The sequence below is a fragment of the Triticum aestivum genome, chromosome 7A (assembly GCF_018294505.1).
Source record: "Triticum aestivum cultivar Chinese Spring chromosome 7A, IWGSC CS RefSeq v2.1, whole genome shotgun sequence".
Taxonomy (NCBI): Eukaryota; Viridiplantae; Streptophyta; class Magnoliopsida; order Poales; family Poaceae; genus Triticum; species Triticum aestivum.
The window spans coordinates 145,078,433-145,094,445 of NC_057812.1; the positions used below are offsets into that span (position 1 = coordinate 145,078,433).

The 16,013-nt window shown below is 47.4% G+C and overlaps 2 protein-coding genes and 1 non-coding gene across 3 annotated transcripts; all 3 read left to right on the forward strand.

The window, feature by feature from the left end:
* The first annotated feature begins 680 nt into the window (after positions 1 to 680).
* Positions 681 to 6,925, forward strand: LOC123151984 (uncharacterized). Its single transcript, XM_044571600.1, has 5 exons — positions 681 to 2,112; positions 2,270 to 2,902; positions 2,980 to 3,146; positions 6,445 to 6,522; positions 6,601 to 6,925. The coding sequence occupies exons 1-4, from the start codon at positions 873 to 875 to the stop codon at positions 6,493 to 6,495; spliced, it is 2,091 nt and encodes a 696-aa protein (XP_044427535.1). The 5' UTR covers positions 681 to 872; the 3' UTR covers positions 6,496 to 6,522; positions 6,601 to 6,925.
* Positions 5,473 to 5,559, forward strand: LOC123155204 (small nucleolar RNA Z161/Z228). Its single transcript, XR_006477268.1, has one exon. It is a non-coding gene; the product is annotated as a small nucleolar RNA Z161/Z228 (small nucleolar RNA).
* Positions 6,606 to 7,443, forward strand: LOC123151986 (putative glycine-rich cell wall structural protein 1). Its single transcript, XM_044571601.1, has one exon. The coding sequence runs from the start codon at positions 6,688 to 6,690 to the stop codon at positions 7,261 to 7,263; it is 576 nt and encodes a 191-aa protein (XP_044427536.1). The 5' UTR covers positions 6,606 to 6,687; the 3' UTR covers positions 7,264 to 7,443.
* Positions 7,444 to 16,013: the final 8,570 nt, after the last annotated feature.

Sequence of the window (16,013 nt, forward strand, 5' to 3'; positions counted from 1 at the left end):
TGGAGGGTGCGCCCACGGGGTAGGGCGTGCCCCCCACCCTTGTGGGCCCCTCGTGACTCTGCCGACCTATTTCTTCCGCCTATGTATTCTCAAATATTCCAAAACCTACCAAGAGAGCCACGAAAACACTTGTGCTAGTCTATTACTAAAAACTGTAACGTTCGTCATTTACAAAAATTTCTTAAAAATGTTCAGAAATATAAAAAAGTGTTTATATTTTTTCATAAAATGCTCACAAACATATTAGAAAAAATTCTCAAATTTTCAAAAATTCCATGTATTTTTTTAAGAAATATATTTTTAATAAATAAATAAATCTCGTGTTTTCCTGGAAAACCAAAATAAAAACCCACTGAAAACTAATAAAACAGAAAAAAACCTCAAAAAAAGGAAAAACAAACTCACTGGAAACAACTCGCTACCGAGCCTTACACTACATGGGCCGGCCGCCCCGAGCGTTCGAGGATCTGTTGCGACCGATCTGTCAAAAAGGTCTGTCTCGCTCCTTCGGTTCTTCCCCTCGCTCAATCTGTCTCCCTCGTGCCGCCGCCTCGCTAGGGTTCGGCTCCACCGTCGCCGCCGCGCACCGCGACCGCCTGCCGTCGCGGCGCACCGCGACCGCCTGCCGCCGAGCGCCTCGACCGCCTGCCGCCGCCGCCACCACCGCCATCCCGGCGCTTCCCACCTTCGGTCTTTTCCACGATGCTCCGTCTCCGGCCGTCTGCCCTGACTCCCAGGCAGCCATAGTCCGAGCTCATCTACCCTGATTCCCTGACATCGACCCCCGAGCTTCTTTCCCGTCAATTCCCAGGGCTAGGCCATTCGCCGCCTTCCACGATCCATATCTTCATCGGCACCCTTTCACTTCCGTCATGGCAATGCAAGACCATCCTTCTCCGTGTGGCCACCACCCCCAAATCCTCTTGGATAAAAAATGTTTAGTGGGCGAGTTGAAAAATTCCACTACCGCAAAATCCAAGAATAGCAAAGGGGTTCACTTGGAGGTTTCTTTTGAAGCAGTTGACCCTCCAGCCATCTCACTGTGCCTGGTCAGCTGCGTTGATCAGACCGGGGATCGCTTGACAGCACCGCCTCGTATACTTGGTGTAACTGGAGGCTTTGTACTGCTGGCTATCACCTTCTCGGACAGTGTCAACCGTTACTTGTTCATCGACTATTTTGTTTACAAAGCAGGGCCTGATTTCGCCTCTCTTCATCTTCTTGCAAGGCCATACCCGTCTTCTTTTTCGCCAAACATGGCTGCCATCTTGCCTGTTAGTGATAACAGTGAAGACTTTGCTGTCATTTTCCCACATGTTGAATATTTCAGACTTGAGTCTCGCGAACATTACACACTCCACATATATCGATCTGACACGAATGATTGGCACTCTCAGGTCGCTTGTATCGCTGAGGATAATGAGACAAGGAATGCCAGGGATAAGCTATTGCTTCATAATACCATGAGCGTGGCATATGCAGAAAAGGGTATCATAGGTTGGATTGATCTCTGGTGGGGAATTCTCTTATGCAATGTTTTGGATAAAAAGCCTACCATCCGTTTTGTTCCGTTGCCAGTTCCGGAACCGTGTGATACGTCTGAGTTCCATTTGATGTTTGAGAATCTCACTCCAAGACCACACCGTCATGTGACGATATTCAATGATTTGATCAAGTGTGTTGAGTTAGATTTTCATGTGCAAGATGCTTTCTTCAACATGAAGCGAGCAAAGGATTATGGCTGGATGGCTAAAACATGGACTAGATCAATTTATTCAGATGTTTGGTGTGATGGCTTGACGATTGATACGTCTGAGATATCTTTCACCGACTCAAGTTTGCCGAATTTGTTGCCTGGGATGTTTGATGAGGAAAACAATTTGACTTGGAAGAAATTGACTAGTGCTCGTCCTACATTAAGCTTGCTTGATGACAATGTTATTTACATTATGGCGAACGAGAGCATGTGCCATCCGACAGCATATGTACTTACTGTGGACACCAAAAGTTTGAAGCTCGAGTCTGGTGCGCAGTGTGCTCCTCAAAAGACGGCGTGGTTCGAACCAACATATGAACCGTGTGTTCTTTTTAGCTCTTTTGGCACGACTTCAGGTACTCGTCCCTAATAAATTTACGGAGTTAACAAAAAATTGTAATAACCGGAAAAGCACTAGTTAATATGGTAGTCTGATAACACATGTAATTAGTTGCTTTTTTGTTGATGAAAACATTACTGTTGCCTTACATTATGCTTTGCATTTTTTTGCAGAGTTGGTTAAAGAATTTGAAACCAAAGGGACAATATTTGAAATCAAGGAAGGGCCGGTGCTCTCGGTGGTGTCGAAGCGTCTCCGTGTGCTGCGGAAGAAGCAGAATCGCATCGCGCAGATGGAGGAGTCCGTCGCTGCCGGCAAGATGCTTAACCAGGAGCAGAAGGAGCTCATGCACTCCAAGCCCGTCATCGCCGCGCTCATTGACGAGCTTGAGCGCCTCCGCGTACCACTCTCCACTGCTCTCACCAAGGAGCTCTCCACCGTCCCTGCACCTGCTGCCGGTTCCTCATCCTTTGGCTCCGATTTGTCCATCCAGGACCTCCTCGCGCTCATCTACTTCGGCTCCCTTTTTTATGTCAAGTCACCGAACGAGTTCATCGCCACCATGGTTGCGCGCAAGAACGAACGGAGCAGCTGCATCACCCACGGCTACGTATGGGATGATACCGTGGACCTGCTCGTGGAGAACGACCTTGACGCAGTGTCTGCTGTAGCGGCCCTTGCCGCGACTCGCCCTTCTTCCGCAGATGGTGTCTCCCACCATGACGCACTCCAGGCATGTGCCCATCATGCCCGCCTATGGCTAACCCGTGCTGATGCGCCGATCCACCCTGGCTCCTCTGTTACATGTGAGGGTTGATATAGGTTTGTAATTTGGTTTGATTTGAGGTGATTGCTGATTGAAATTTGTGGCCTTTTGCTGTAGATGCTGCGGTGAGGTCCAAGTTAGACAGGATCATGGCATCAGACTACTACACAGCACCTGCAGTTGCTGGGAACCATGGAGCTGAAGGTCTGCAGGCACAGATGAGCATGACCGACTCACCAGAGGCACCATCACTCAAGGAGACCCTAGCTGCTGAAAATCACAAGGTGAAATAGCAAATTGCACTCCTTAGTAATTTAATAGTATATGCTTAGCATGGTGAAGTGATCATTGCCCTGAAACTTTGTTCTGATCTTTGTCAACGATTGATCTGCTGTAGTGCACAGTGCTCCTAGTATTATTATTATCATCATTGTTGCTGCTGCTGGTGCTTTTTGTGCTGATTCAGTAGTAATGATCAATGTGGATTATAGCTTTAATTGGAAAACTGTAAGGTCGATCCATTTGGGGTGTATATTATGCTGTTTCATATGGATGTTGTGCGCCGTTGCTTAGATATAACAGACAGTGCCTGTGCATTGGTGTTCTGGAAAAAATGCTGAAAATAATAACTTAAAAACTATGATCTTTGTATAATATTATGTGTAGTGCTACCACTATCTAGGTACAGGATGGTCTCTATTCTGATGGGTCTTCGCAGTTTGCAAACATAGTAATTGAGTTTTTGTTGTATTAAAGATTATAAATATCACGCGCTAGAATTCATCATATTGTAGTCATGCAATAACATGATTGTTTATTGTACATTTGTTCCTTTTTTACTTTGTTGGCCATTACTTAAAATGCTGGTTGAAAAGAACAGCAATCCCAATCCCTGGTATCAAAACATTCTGAAAAGGATACACATGTAAATTCTCTTGTATTTTATTACGTTTGTAAATTTAACGGAAAAAGCTGGCATTTCTGCAGCATGAGTGGAGAAACCAAGTTTAGCGCTCTGACAATATTTGTACCCATTGTGTAAAACAAGTTTGGAGGCGGCCTCTCTGCATTGCAGTGTGCAGGGGTAAGGCTTGCCTCGTATAATCCTTCCCCAGGCCCCACCTGGCGTAGGAGCTTCTAGCACTGGGTCTTCTTTTTTTCTGTACAAGTTTTGTGCCTCTAAAGATTACATTTTAGAGCCCAGATTTGTTTCTTTTGCTCAGGCGCAAAAAAGTGTTTGTTTTTCCAAGAAAACCTACTGGAATCTGAATGGTTCAAACATTTGCATGTGTAATTTTACCTGAATTTTAGACACTCAGAATTATTTATTTACCGTCCACTGAAGGAGCACATGCTCCTGGGACCTGGGGACCATTTTACTCCTATCTGTCATTCTTACTTCTTGTTGCTTATCTACTTTATGATTACAAGTCTAGGACTTGTGACCAACATTACTTTGATAACACAACTTAATAGTTGTATATTCTTTGGGTCTGGTAATATATGTTCGTTGGCATCCTAGCTGTGTACTTTGATATTATTGCTAGATTACTTTTCTGAGTTGCAGATTCTCTTTCATAACTATAGATCATTCGTAATCTTTGTTAAGTCCCGAGGGATCTACTTTGACTTCCATTAGAGGAATTCTTATTATTTTTAGCCGCAATCTCCTAGGCGCAATGCTGCTAGTTGCAGAATCTATAGCCCTATTGTTCTTGCCAGTTTTGCAGTTCGTTGCGCAAGCTTGATTGTTGAGATAGTATGTAATTATTTACTCAGCATTAATATGACATGGGTAAAGCTCCAGCCTCTAGGGCTCATCATAAAATCACTTGCAATTTAAATATGTATAGAAGTTATAGTGTTGCTCTTTTGTGTGTGCTAACACTAAAGGTAGTGTCATTTTCCTAAATTGCAAAATGGGATTTCTAACCTAAGAGTTCACGTTCACAGTTCTCCATTCTTTATAACAACATTGTGATATTTTTAGTAACAATTTTATGCTGGCATCGCTTCTGCATTGATTTCCCTAGATTTAAACCTGTGTGTACGTGTACAGTTCTTTATGCTTTTAAAACTAAAAATCATGGTATATTCACTGTAAATCATCCAAGCATCACCTACTGCATGTTGCCTCAGACATTATATTTAGAAACTGTACAATGTCCATCTCCACCTTTTAGTATTATGATTATTGGAACAAAAGCTAGACAGCACTGTCATCACCTTACTACACCTTTGGTAATATCACAGTTCTTTGGTGTAGAGTACTATTAAAATGCACCTACATACTCCCTCCGTCCGGAAATACTTGTCATCAAGATGAATAAAAGGGGATGTATCTAGATGTATTTTAGTTCTAGATACACCCCTTTTTATCCATTTTGATGACAAGTATTTCCGGACGGAGGGAGTACATACCTATGATAAATCACTGAGGTGGGGTACACATTTGAAATGATGCATTAATAATTAAGTAGTTCTCCTGGATAAATTGTGCTGTCTTGCATTTTCCAAACAGCCAATCATGAACTTGGGTTATCGTTTAACTTTTGTGGTGTTTTCCCATTGTTTTGGGTTGCTGGGAATTCAAGTACTGTTTTTATTTTGTGCCATATGATGAGAGACCTTATCCAACTCACAGCGGTCGTCTGGACACTTAGTGTGTAATGGTGCATACATATTTCGCTGATGGCATTTCAGTTTTTTATGCATAAAGGATTTGATTTCCTGGAGAGCATTGTGTTAATGCAAGTTTTAGAATAACCCGAACTCCTGAAACTTTTGCCTCGGTCTTCACTGAAGATTTTTGGCGTTATTTGCTGGTGGCTGCCCTGTGAGCCATGCCCATGCTAGTGTCTTGGTAGTTGGTGTAGATTGATATAGAGAAGAAAATGTAGGTACATGTAATTGTTATTCTTGATGAGAGGGTCACATTTCCTAGAGGACTATATGGTTCCTCCTGGTTAGCCGTAGTCTGATTCCAAACTCAATGCCCTTAACTTACTCGACTGGACTCCTTGCCTCTGTAGGGTCAGTCGTATAATAAGTAAATATATCTCAAGCAGGACAGCAGTTGCACTTTGCTAGGAGGCTAAGCTGCCAGCTATAGTATTTTCTTTTCAGGGATGCCTTTTTTAATTGTGCTGGATGCAAATAATCAACCACTATATCCAGAAAGCAAAAGCACTACTAATTTTCTGATACTAGCATATGTGATCAGTCATGACTATGAATGTTCACCTAAAGCACTACCATGTACGAAGTGTTTTCTGCAGATGAGATTAAAACAAGATATCTTGCTAGATTTATTATTTTGGTTACTGTGAAGTGTTTCTACTGTTGCTTAGTCGTGTTGGCTTGGTTATTCATTTTGTGTTTGTTCTAACACCCAGAAGCTGAGCTATGATAGACTGAAAAATGGTACACATTTTGTAATTATTAGATGAGTGTTTATATTTAAAATTTACACGGTTTTAATTGGGGACATTTTGAGGGGTCAAGTATTTTGTTTGTTGACCTCTGAAAGTAGAAATGATTAAAGCTTATATTGATCTTGTTGGTATGTTTACTTGTTGACAGGAGGACGAGGAAGATTCCTCGCATGCCACAGAAATCGACAATGATCATTAGTCTAATGCAGCCGATGTGCAAAATGTGGTAATGACTGGATGACCTGTGGAGTGTTTTTCTGTGTATATAATATATATCTGGCTGATACTAACATGCCAACTTCAGGATGGTAAAACCCTGGTGAACCCTCGTGTGGAATATCGCGTGGCTGAGGCAGAGCAGGAGAAATTTGATGTGAAAGAACAAGATCAGATGTATGCCGAGCCAAAAAAGCGACAGTTTCAGCACCCTCGGCAATCTTGTCAGAATCAGCGAGGTGGTGATCGTGGCTGGAGGGGGGCCTACCCTAATGGCCGCAGCGGGCATGGAGGCGGCCGTGGCATGGGCAGCAGATACGAGAATGGGCGTGGAGGTGGTGGTGGTGGCGGCCGTGGCATGGGCAGTGGATACGAGAATGGGCGTGGAGGTGGTGGTGGTGGCTGTGGCATGGGCAGCGAATACGAAAATGGGTGTGGAGGTGGTGGTGGATACCAGAATGACCGGGGTTGTGGTGGCGGATACCAGAATGGCCGGGATGGTGGTGGCAGGAGCGGGTATCAGAACAGCCGGGGTGGTGGTGGCGTGTACCAGAACAGCCGGGGTGGTGGTGGCGGTGGCGGGTACCAGAACAGCCGGGGTGGTGGTGGCAGCGGCGGGTACCAGAATAGCCGGGGTGGTGGTGGTGGCGGCGGGTACTACAACAACGACGATGGGTACTACCAGCCGAGGAACTTGAACAACAGGGGCAGGGGCGCAGGGAGGTGGCCACGCGGACACCGAGAGAATTGAGGCAATGGCATATGTGGAAGTCTGGGAGGTCAGGAGAGGGAAGGGGCAATGTGAAAGTCTGGGAGCCATTTTGTTATTATAGAACTACGGAGTATGTAATAACCTAGCCTGTGGGTATGTCGCAATCCAGTCCCTCCCCATCTGCGAGTTTTTTTGTTGCTCTAATGAGTGCATAATGGTTGGTTGGTAAATGTGGAATCTCGTTGAAAGTAGCTTCAGGTCATACATGTGTTGCTTCTTTTTCTGGCTGTGTGAGTTGTCATATATTTCCGGTTGGTTTATTATTTTTGTTAGATGTCTTTCTATGTCATTCCTGTTCATTTTCCAGTGTTTGTGTTTGTGTTACCTTTGTTTGTTCTGGCCTGTATCGTAGCTCTTCAAAAAAAGAAAAAAAATACTGTTTGTTTCGGTGAATGCTGATCGAGATTTTGGCTTTGTCTTTAATAATCCTGATAAGTGTCACCGTAGCCGATTATGCATAGTTGCGGCTAGGTCTTGCATGCGCAGGAGCGCAACTGAACACAAAAAAATGTTTTTACGTGAGGTCTACTTGCATGGTTTGTTTACCGCTGGGAAGATTCTGGGAGGACTTTGTCAGGCAACTGACCAATTCCGGTTTCTTGCAAGTTCTCTAGCTACTCCGATCGATGCTGGAGAGCTTGCTGGCGGGACGCTTGTCGTCCCTCGCCGAATGGGCACACATGGCGGCCGGGACAGAGACGCCAACGGGGGAACGCCCTATCCAATGGTTGCATGGTGGCCGGCTGAAAATTGGGTCGGCTGCCGTTGGCTTTTCCTTATGCATGCAATCAAAGGGACAGACCAGTACCGCTCTTCCATCGGTATTGTCTTCAGAGAGATTAAAATCTTTGTTAGTTTAAACTTTTTCTTTTTTAAGATTGTTTTTTGCCCAAGGGGCTGTAATACTGTAGCTGATTCTCTAGGAGCGTGTTTGGTTGATGTAGCCAACAGTAGGTGCATTGCATAGCCTTCTCAACTTAGTCTGGCTATGTAAATGCAGCCTCAAATGCATCATCTGCATGCTGTTTGGTTGCCTGCATGGGCAGAACCACACTGCTGGTGTTCGGTTGCCTGCATGTTAGTGGACAAATCCAAGGCATGGTGTTTGGTTGTATGCAACGTCTGGTGTGTGGTAACCTCTTTGGCTAGTTGGTGATGTTACCAGCACACTTCGGCACAACCATGTAGCACACATCATAAGCAGAGCAGAGTATAAAAAGAGGATCAGCTACTTAAGAGCATATTTCTGATAAGCAGTACCACACTTCATAACAGTTCTATGCATAAATCATAAACATAAACAGTTCAAAGCAGACTCGATAGTACTTAGGGAGGCCCCGACCCTACTCCTTGGCGGCGAAGGCTTCGTCGTGCTTCCCGCACTTGTTGACGACCTCAATGCAATCGTCGTCGAAGATGGTGACCTTGAGGGTGTCTGGAGTGAGGAGCTTGAACCTCACCATGTAGCCGATCTTGATCTGATGAACGGCTGCGTAGGTGGCCCAACCCTGATCCAGGGTCACCCTGCCGTTCATCAGCTTCACCGTCACCTTCCAGGAGCAGCCGGTGTTGTTCCTGAGCTTGAACTCCGTCGGCACCGCGACGAAGTGCTTGGTGAAGTCTAGGGGCATGGGGATGCACTCAAGTTTCGGTGCAAGGATGACCTTGCAGAAGTGAGTTGGGCCATCCTCCTGATGGTAGTGGCCGTAGTTGCGGCGCTTGTTGCTGGGGGGGCTCCTCCATGCCCTCATCGTCGCCACCCTCAGGCGTCTTCGGGTCTTCCTCGGCAGTGGGCGGCAGCACAACCTCGTCGGGCATTAGGTGAAGGGGTTGCTTTCCCTTGTTGTCAACGGTCGGGAGCACCTCCATGCCCATCTCATTGCTCTCCTCGATCTGCACACAATTCATGGAGTCAGGCACAGCACAGATTTCATGGCTTATTGAAGAGCATGTAGTTAAAACGGCATGACTGTCACTCTTCTCCTCCTCTTCATCGCCCCTATATTTACTCACCCTGCCCACCACTACTTACCCACCCCCTCTCTTCTCTAACTGTCAACCTTCCTCCTCCTCATCGCCATGAGCTCTAGCTCCAGCTCCAAAGCCAACCCCTTCCTTTAGGGTATTGGCTGGAGGGCCTTCTTCCTTGGGTGGTCGGCTGGTGACCGCACCAAGTTCGAGAACACCATGGAGGTGTGCTCGAACTTCGGCTCCATGCCTGACATGCAGAAGGAATCTAATGCAGTGTTCATGAAGGCCATTGCAGAAGAGCTGAAGACGTTGATTCCTGACCCAGCGAAGGGCGCGATGGCAGTTGACATCATTCGCTGGGCCATGAATCAGGCCGTCTCCGACGACGGTAAACAGAGGAAGAAGTGGTGCAAGTACAAGAACTACTGGGCTCCTAATGACCGCCGTGCCGCAGTGTACTGGGAGACGGCTATCGCGCCGCCGGCGGTCATCGGTGGGGAGCCTAAGGAGGAAGAAGAAGCGATGCAGATGCCAGCAAGGGCGCCGGAGCCAGGCCGTCGTACCTGGCAGATCGACCTCGACTCCACCGAGGACGACGACGATGACCCGCCGGCCCGCACGGCGATGAAGAAGAAGATGAAGGCCAGCAGCTCGACCCACCGCTCCGCACGCCGGTGACGGCCGCCGCATTGAGCCGGTGTCCGTTGTGTACCCCCTATCCCCCAATCCCCCTTCTGCATCCGCATCTACCTCTATTCCGATCTTGCATATATGAACTCATATGAACTGGTATGAACTAGTATGAACTACCCCTATGCTTATCTACCTCTATTCCCCATTCCCCTCCGCCGTGGATCGAATCTATCGCCGGATCGAACGGGAAAAAGTTTTGCATGTCGAACAAAGAGAAGTGCTTACCGCCATTGCTGCGGGCCAACTGCTGATCCGCTCGCCGGTGATGGAGTCCGGTGGTCTTCTTGCTCTGCTCCGATCCGCCGCCGCCGGTGAGAGTTGGGAGAGTGGGGAAGAGTGGGGAGAGGGAGCGGTGAGGGGCGGTGAGGCTAATAACTGCCGGCGCTTCGGGAAGCAACGTGGCTTCTCGAGCGTGCCCGCGCACGTGCAGCCGTCGCCGCCCACGTGCACAGCTCGGGCATGGCCTTGGAGAAACTGCCGATTCGTGCGTTCCCAGGGAGCCAGGCCTAGGAGTGCTTTAAGGTTCGTGTCATGTGGGCCGAACAGTGAAAGCAGGCAACCAATCGACCCGTTTTCGTCCCGCGCGAGCCAGGCCGGGCCTCATGCAGGCTACCAAACACGCCCTAGCTGCTCACGGTGCACATATGAGCCATGCATCCTCAGCCTTGTGGCCGGATGGGGCTCCAGACTTTGTTCATGCGTTAATTGCCAGCAATTTGACTGGCCGTTCTGGTTAATGGAATAAAGAGTATTCCGGCTCAAAAAAATTAAAAAAGCTCCAAAGCGGAAACGCCTCCTCATCTCGAATCTTGCTTTTTTTTAAACACAGTACAGACGCAAGTGCTCATACTATTATAACACACACACGTACATCCTATCCCTATGAGCATCTCTGAGAGATCGAGCCGGCATATCATCTTGAGATTTTATGAATAAGTCACCGTAGGATAAGTGCGAGCACCAGGACTTGAACCCTGGTGGGCTGGGATACCACTGTCCACATAACCATCCAACTACAGGTTGGTTCGTGTCTCGAATCTTGTTAGAGCAATCGCTCCTTGTTGTATGCATAGGAATAGCGGAAATTCAACATGGGTCATATTACCATATGGTATCATTATCCGAGCCGTTGGTCCACATAGGGATCAGTGAACACAGGCGTATTGCATGATGCATTTCTTTTTCATTGCATCAATATTCAATGCGCCAGTGCTTCTTGCCGGTTGTCCATTAATGTTGTGGCCCACAATGGTGTTCTAACGACGCTACTTTCTACTTTTTCTGGACCGGAGCTTGTGGCACATGGTCTGCTCCATACTAAGGCCTACTCCAACGCATGACCCAAACAGACGTCCGTTTTATCTGGATTTCGTCCGTTTGAGGGTGACAATTGGGTCGTATCCACCCAGATTTGAGTTTGCGTTGGCAGGACGCCCAACGAGCGGTCGCATCTTCGACGCATCTTGTCCCCGTGCATGCGAACATGAGAAACCAAGGATTTAAGTCGCGGCCACGGTTCGCACTAGTTCACGTCGGCCGGCAACACAGCCAGCGGCCTATAGTCTTCATTTGCTCCTCCTTCCCTTTGCACCTGCTCTCCTCTCGCACTTCCTTTTGGCTCATCATGTTCTTCGAATTTCCTTGCAAGGCTATAGAAGACACATCACGCTTCTCGTCGGCCTTTGAGCTTGTCTTGCCCCTCGGCCTCTTGAGCACGTCTCCCTCATCAGCCATGGCCGCCTTCTCTCCTATATTCTTCTTAAGAGCATTGTATTGGTCCTTGAACTTGGGGCAATCTTTGATGAGCACCCAACAATGCCCAACATGAGGAGGGTGTGCGCCTTGGAGATGGTGGACTCCTTGTCATCAAGGTCGGCCTGGTGCTGCAACGCACGCCGCAGGGAACACTTGGCGGCGTACTCGACGACGGCCTTCTTCTCCGTCATGACAGTTCGCCGGTTCCTCCTCTTGGCCGATTCGGCGTCGAGCTTGGCGGCCTCCGCCGACGTGAGCTCCGACCGAAGCTTCTTCACAGGCTTCGTTTTCTTCGCCACGGGGTGGGCGGCCGGTGGTGGGTTGCCGGGATTCGCCTCATTGGCCATGGTGGATGGAGGGAGGGGGAAGGCCGAGGACGCGGGAGAGTGGAGGGCGAGGCCCGGGAGCGTTTTGGAGGACAAGGAGGGAAAGTGGCCGCCTGTGCCATCGACGGGCGGGCCGAGAGGACAAGGGCACGCGTCACGCCCATGCGCGTGCTGTCCGTTCTGCCGCAAACTCGTCTCAATCTTGGGCCAGGAGTGGGTCGGAAGCGGACAGAAAACGAACGACGGTCCGTTTACGGTCGCGTGTTGGAGGTCCTGCTTTGTCCATTTACCCCCAAACGGACACGGACGAGCCATTTGGGGTCGTGCGTTGGAGTTGGCCTAAGCCATCGGCCCAATTTATACAAGTCATATGCCACCGGGCAATCCTCCAGTCAATCGTGATCCCTTCTAATTCCTATCATTTTGGTTAATTCACTTAATCCCTTCCCGATGGGGATTATTCAAATCCATGCAGTGCGCATCAAACTGGTGCATGCAAGCATACAAGCCCAATACAACTGAAATATGTCTGCATGTAAAATGAAGCATCCTCAGCATCAGTTTATTACAGTACCATGGAGTTGAAAGCCAAACAATTTCTTGATCAGAAAAGGGAAACCTTCCTAGTAAAGAAAGAGGAGAAGCAGGTTTCGTACACAGACAATATATGAGATGGTCCAGGAGATGTCCGTGACCTAAGAAAACTGCAAATTGTTGTTTGCAAGAAAAATTCAAATAGCTAAGCATGGTCGTCATTACTGCCAGATGCGCCCCATTCATTAAATAAGAAGGAGGTTTAACAAGGTATCCAAGCACCGGCCAAAGGCCGAAAAGAAAAATACAAGCCGTTACTCTCCCGGCATCAGAAGACCCAAATGTTTCGCCCCTGCTAGGATCCATAGCTTCGCCTCGTGCTTGATTGGTTGGAGAGTGCTAAACGTTGGAGCGGAGCGGCCTCGAAAAACCCGTGCGTTCCTCTCATCCCAAATTGCTTTCGAAACGAGCATAAAGATAGAAGGCATCACTTTCTTGTGTGCACTATGGGCGGAAGCCGATTCACACCATCAATCATGGATGCTCGTGTAAGTCGCCCAACCAGAAGTATCCAAATCAATGAGTTGAAGGCAAACTCTAACCATCTCCCATACTCTCAAAGTGTATCTACATTGGAAGAAAATGTGCTCGATCGTCCTTGTTCACGCCTACAGAGGGTGCACGGACCACTGATTGGCCACCCTCGCTTGGCCAAACAAACGGATGTCCATAACCTGTCTTGGATGGCAAGCCATGCAAGAAAATTGACTTTCGGGGGGGGGGGGGCGCAGAATCTCCATACAACCTTGTACATGGCAGAACGGGTGATGGTCAAGTAGTGCATGTTATAAGCCAAAGACGCAGAGTACCTCCTGAAGGAAATATTCCCTAGAGGCAATAATAAAGTTATTATTTATTTCCTTATATCATGATAAATGTTTATTATTCATGCTAGAATTATATTAACCGAAAACATAATACATGTGTGAATACATAGACAAACAGAGTGTCACTAGTATGCCTCTACTTGACTAGCTCATTGATCAAAGATGGTTAAGTTTCCTAGCCATAGACATGAGTTGTCATTTGATTAATGGGATCACATCATTAGGAGAATGATGTGATTGACATGACCCATTCCGTTAGCTTAGCACCCGATCGTTTAGTATGTTGCTATTGCTTTATTCATGACTTATACATGTTCCTATGACTATGAGATTATGCAACTCCCATTTACCGGAGGAACACTTTGTGTGCTACCAAATGTCACAACGTAACTGGGTGATTATAAAGGTGCTCTACAGGTGTCTCCGAAGGTACTTGTTGGGTTGGCGTATTTCGAGATTACGATTTGTCACTCCGATTGTCGGAGAGGTATCTCTGGGCCCTCTCGGTAATGCACATCACCTAAGCCTTGCAAGCATTGCAACTAATGAGTTAGTTGCGGGATGACGTATTACGGAACGAGAAAAGAGACTTGCCGGTAACGAGATTGAACTAGGTATTGAGATACCGACGATCGAATCTCGGGCAAGTAACATACCGATGACAAAGGGAACAACGTATGTTGTTATGCGGTCTGATCGATAAAGATCTTCGTAGAATATGTAGGAGCCAATATGGGCATCCAGGTCCCGCTATTGGTTATTGACAAGAGAGGTGCCTCGGTCATGTCTACATAGTTCTCAAACCCGTAGGGTCCGCACGCTTAACGTTCGTTGACGATATAGTACTATGAGTTATGTATGTTGGTGACCGAATGTTGTTCGGAGTTTTGGATGAGATCACAGATATGACGAGGAACTCCGGAAAGGTCCGAAAGTAAAGATTGATATGTGGATAGTAGTGTTTGATCTCCGGAAGGGTTCCGGAATTCACCGGAAGGGGTTCCGGATGTTTCCCGAAATGTTTGGGCACGAGAACACTTTATCTGGGCCAAAGGGGAAAGCCCACGAGGTTTTTGGAAAGCGCAAAAGGAAGTTTTGCAGAGTCCAGGGGCCAGACGCCAGGGTCCCTAGCGTCTGGGTCCAGACGCCGGGAACCCTGGCGTCTGGCCTTGGAGTCCGAGAAGGACTCTTGCCTTTCGGGTGAAACCGACTTTGTGGAGGCTTTTACTCCAAGTTTCGACCCCAAGGCTCAACATATAAATAGAGGGGTAGGGCTAGCACCCAAGACACATCAAGAAACACCAAGCCGTGTGCCGGCAACCCCGTCTCCTTTAGTTTATCCTCCGTCATAGTTCTCGTAGTGCTTAGGCGAAGCCCTGCGAAGATTGTTCTTCACCAACACCGTCACCACACCGTCGTGCTGCCGGAACTCATCTACTACTTCGCCCCTCTTGCTGGATCAAGAAGGCGAGGACGTCACCGAGCCGTACGTGTGCAGAACTCGAAGGTGCCATGCTTTCGATGCTTGGATCGGTCGAATCGTGAAGACGTTCGACTACATCAACCGCGTTGATATAACGCTTCCGCTTCGGTCTACGAGGGTACGTAGACAACACTCTCCCCTCTCGTTGCTATGCATCATCATGATCTTGCGTGTGCGCAGGAATTTTTTTTGAAATTACTACGTTCCCCAATAGTGGTATCAGAGCCTAGGTTTTATGGTTTGATGTTGTATGCACAAGTAGAACACAAGTGAGTTGTGGGCGATATAAGTCATACTGCTTACCAGCATGTCATACTTTGGTTCGGCAGTATTGTTGGATGAAGCGGCCGGACCGACATTACGCGTACGCTTACGTGAGACTGGTTCTACCGCTGTGCTTTGCACACAGGTGGCTGGCGGGTGTCAGTTTCTCCAACTTTAGTTGAATCGAGTGTGGCTACGCCCGGTCCTTGCGAAGGTTAAAACAGCACCAACTTGACAAACTATCATTGTGGTTTTGATGCGTAGGTAAGATTGGTTCTTGCTTAAGCCCGTAGCAGCCACGTAAAACTTGCAACAAACAAAGTAGAGGACGTCTAACTTGTTTTTGCAGGGCATGTTGTGATGTGATATGGTCAAGGCATGATGCTAAATTTTATTGTATGAGATGATCATGTTTTGTAACCGAGTTATCGGCAACTGGCAGGAGCCATATGGTTGTCGCTTTATTGTATTCAATGCAATCGCCCTGTAATGCTTTACTTTATCACTAAGCGGTAGCGATAGTCGTAGAAGCATAAGATTGGCGAGACGACAATGATGCTACGATGGAGATCAAGGCGTCACGCCGGTGACGATGGTGATCATGATGGTGCTTCGGAGATGGAGATCACAAGCACAAGATGATGATGGCCATATCATATCACTTATATTGATTGCATGTGATGTTTATCTTTTATGCATCTTATCTTGCTTTGATTGACGGTAGCATTATAAGATGATCTCTCACTAAATTTCAAGATAAAAGTGTTCTCCCTGAGTATGCACCGTTGCCAAAGTTCGTCGTGCCCAGACACCACG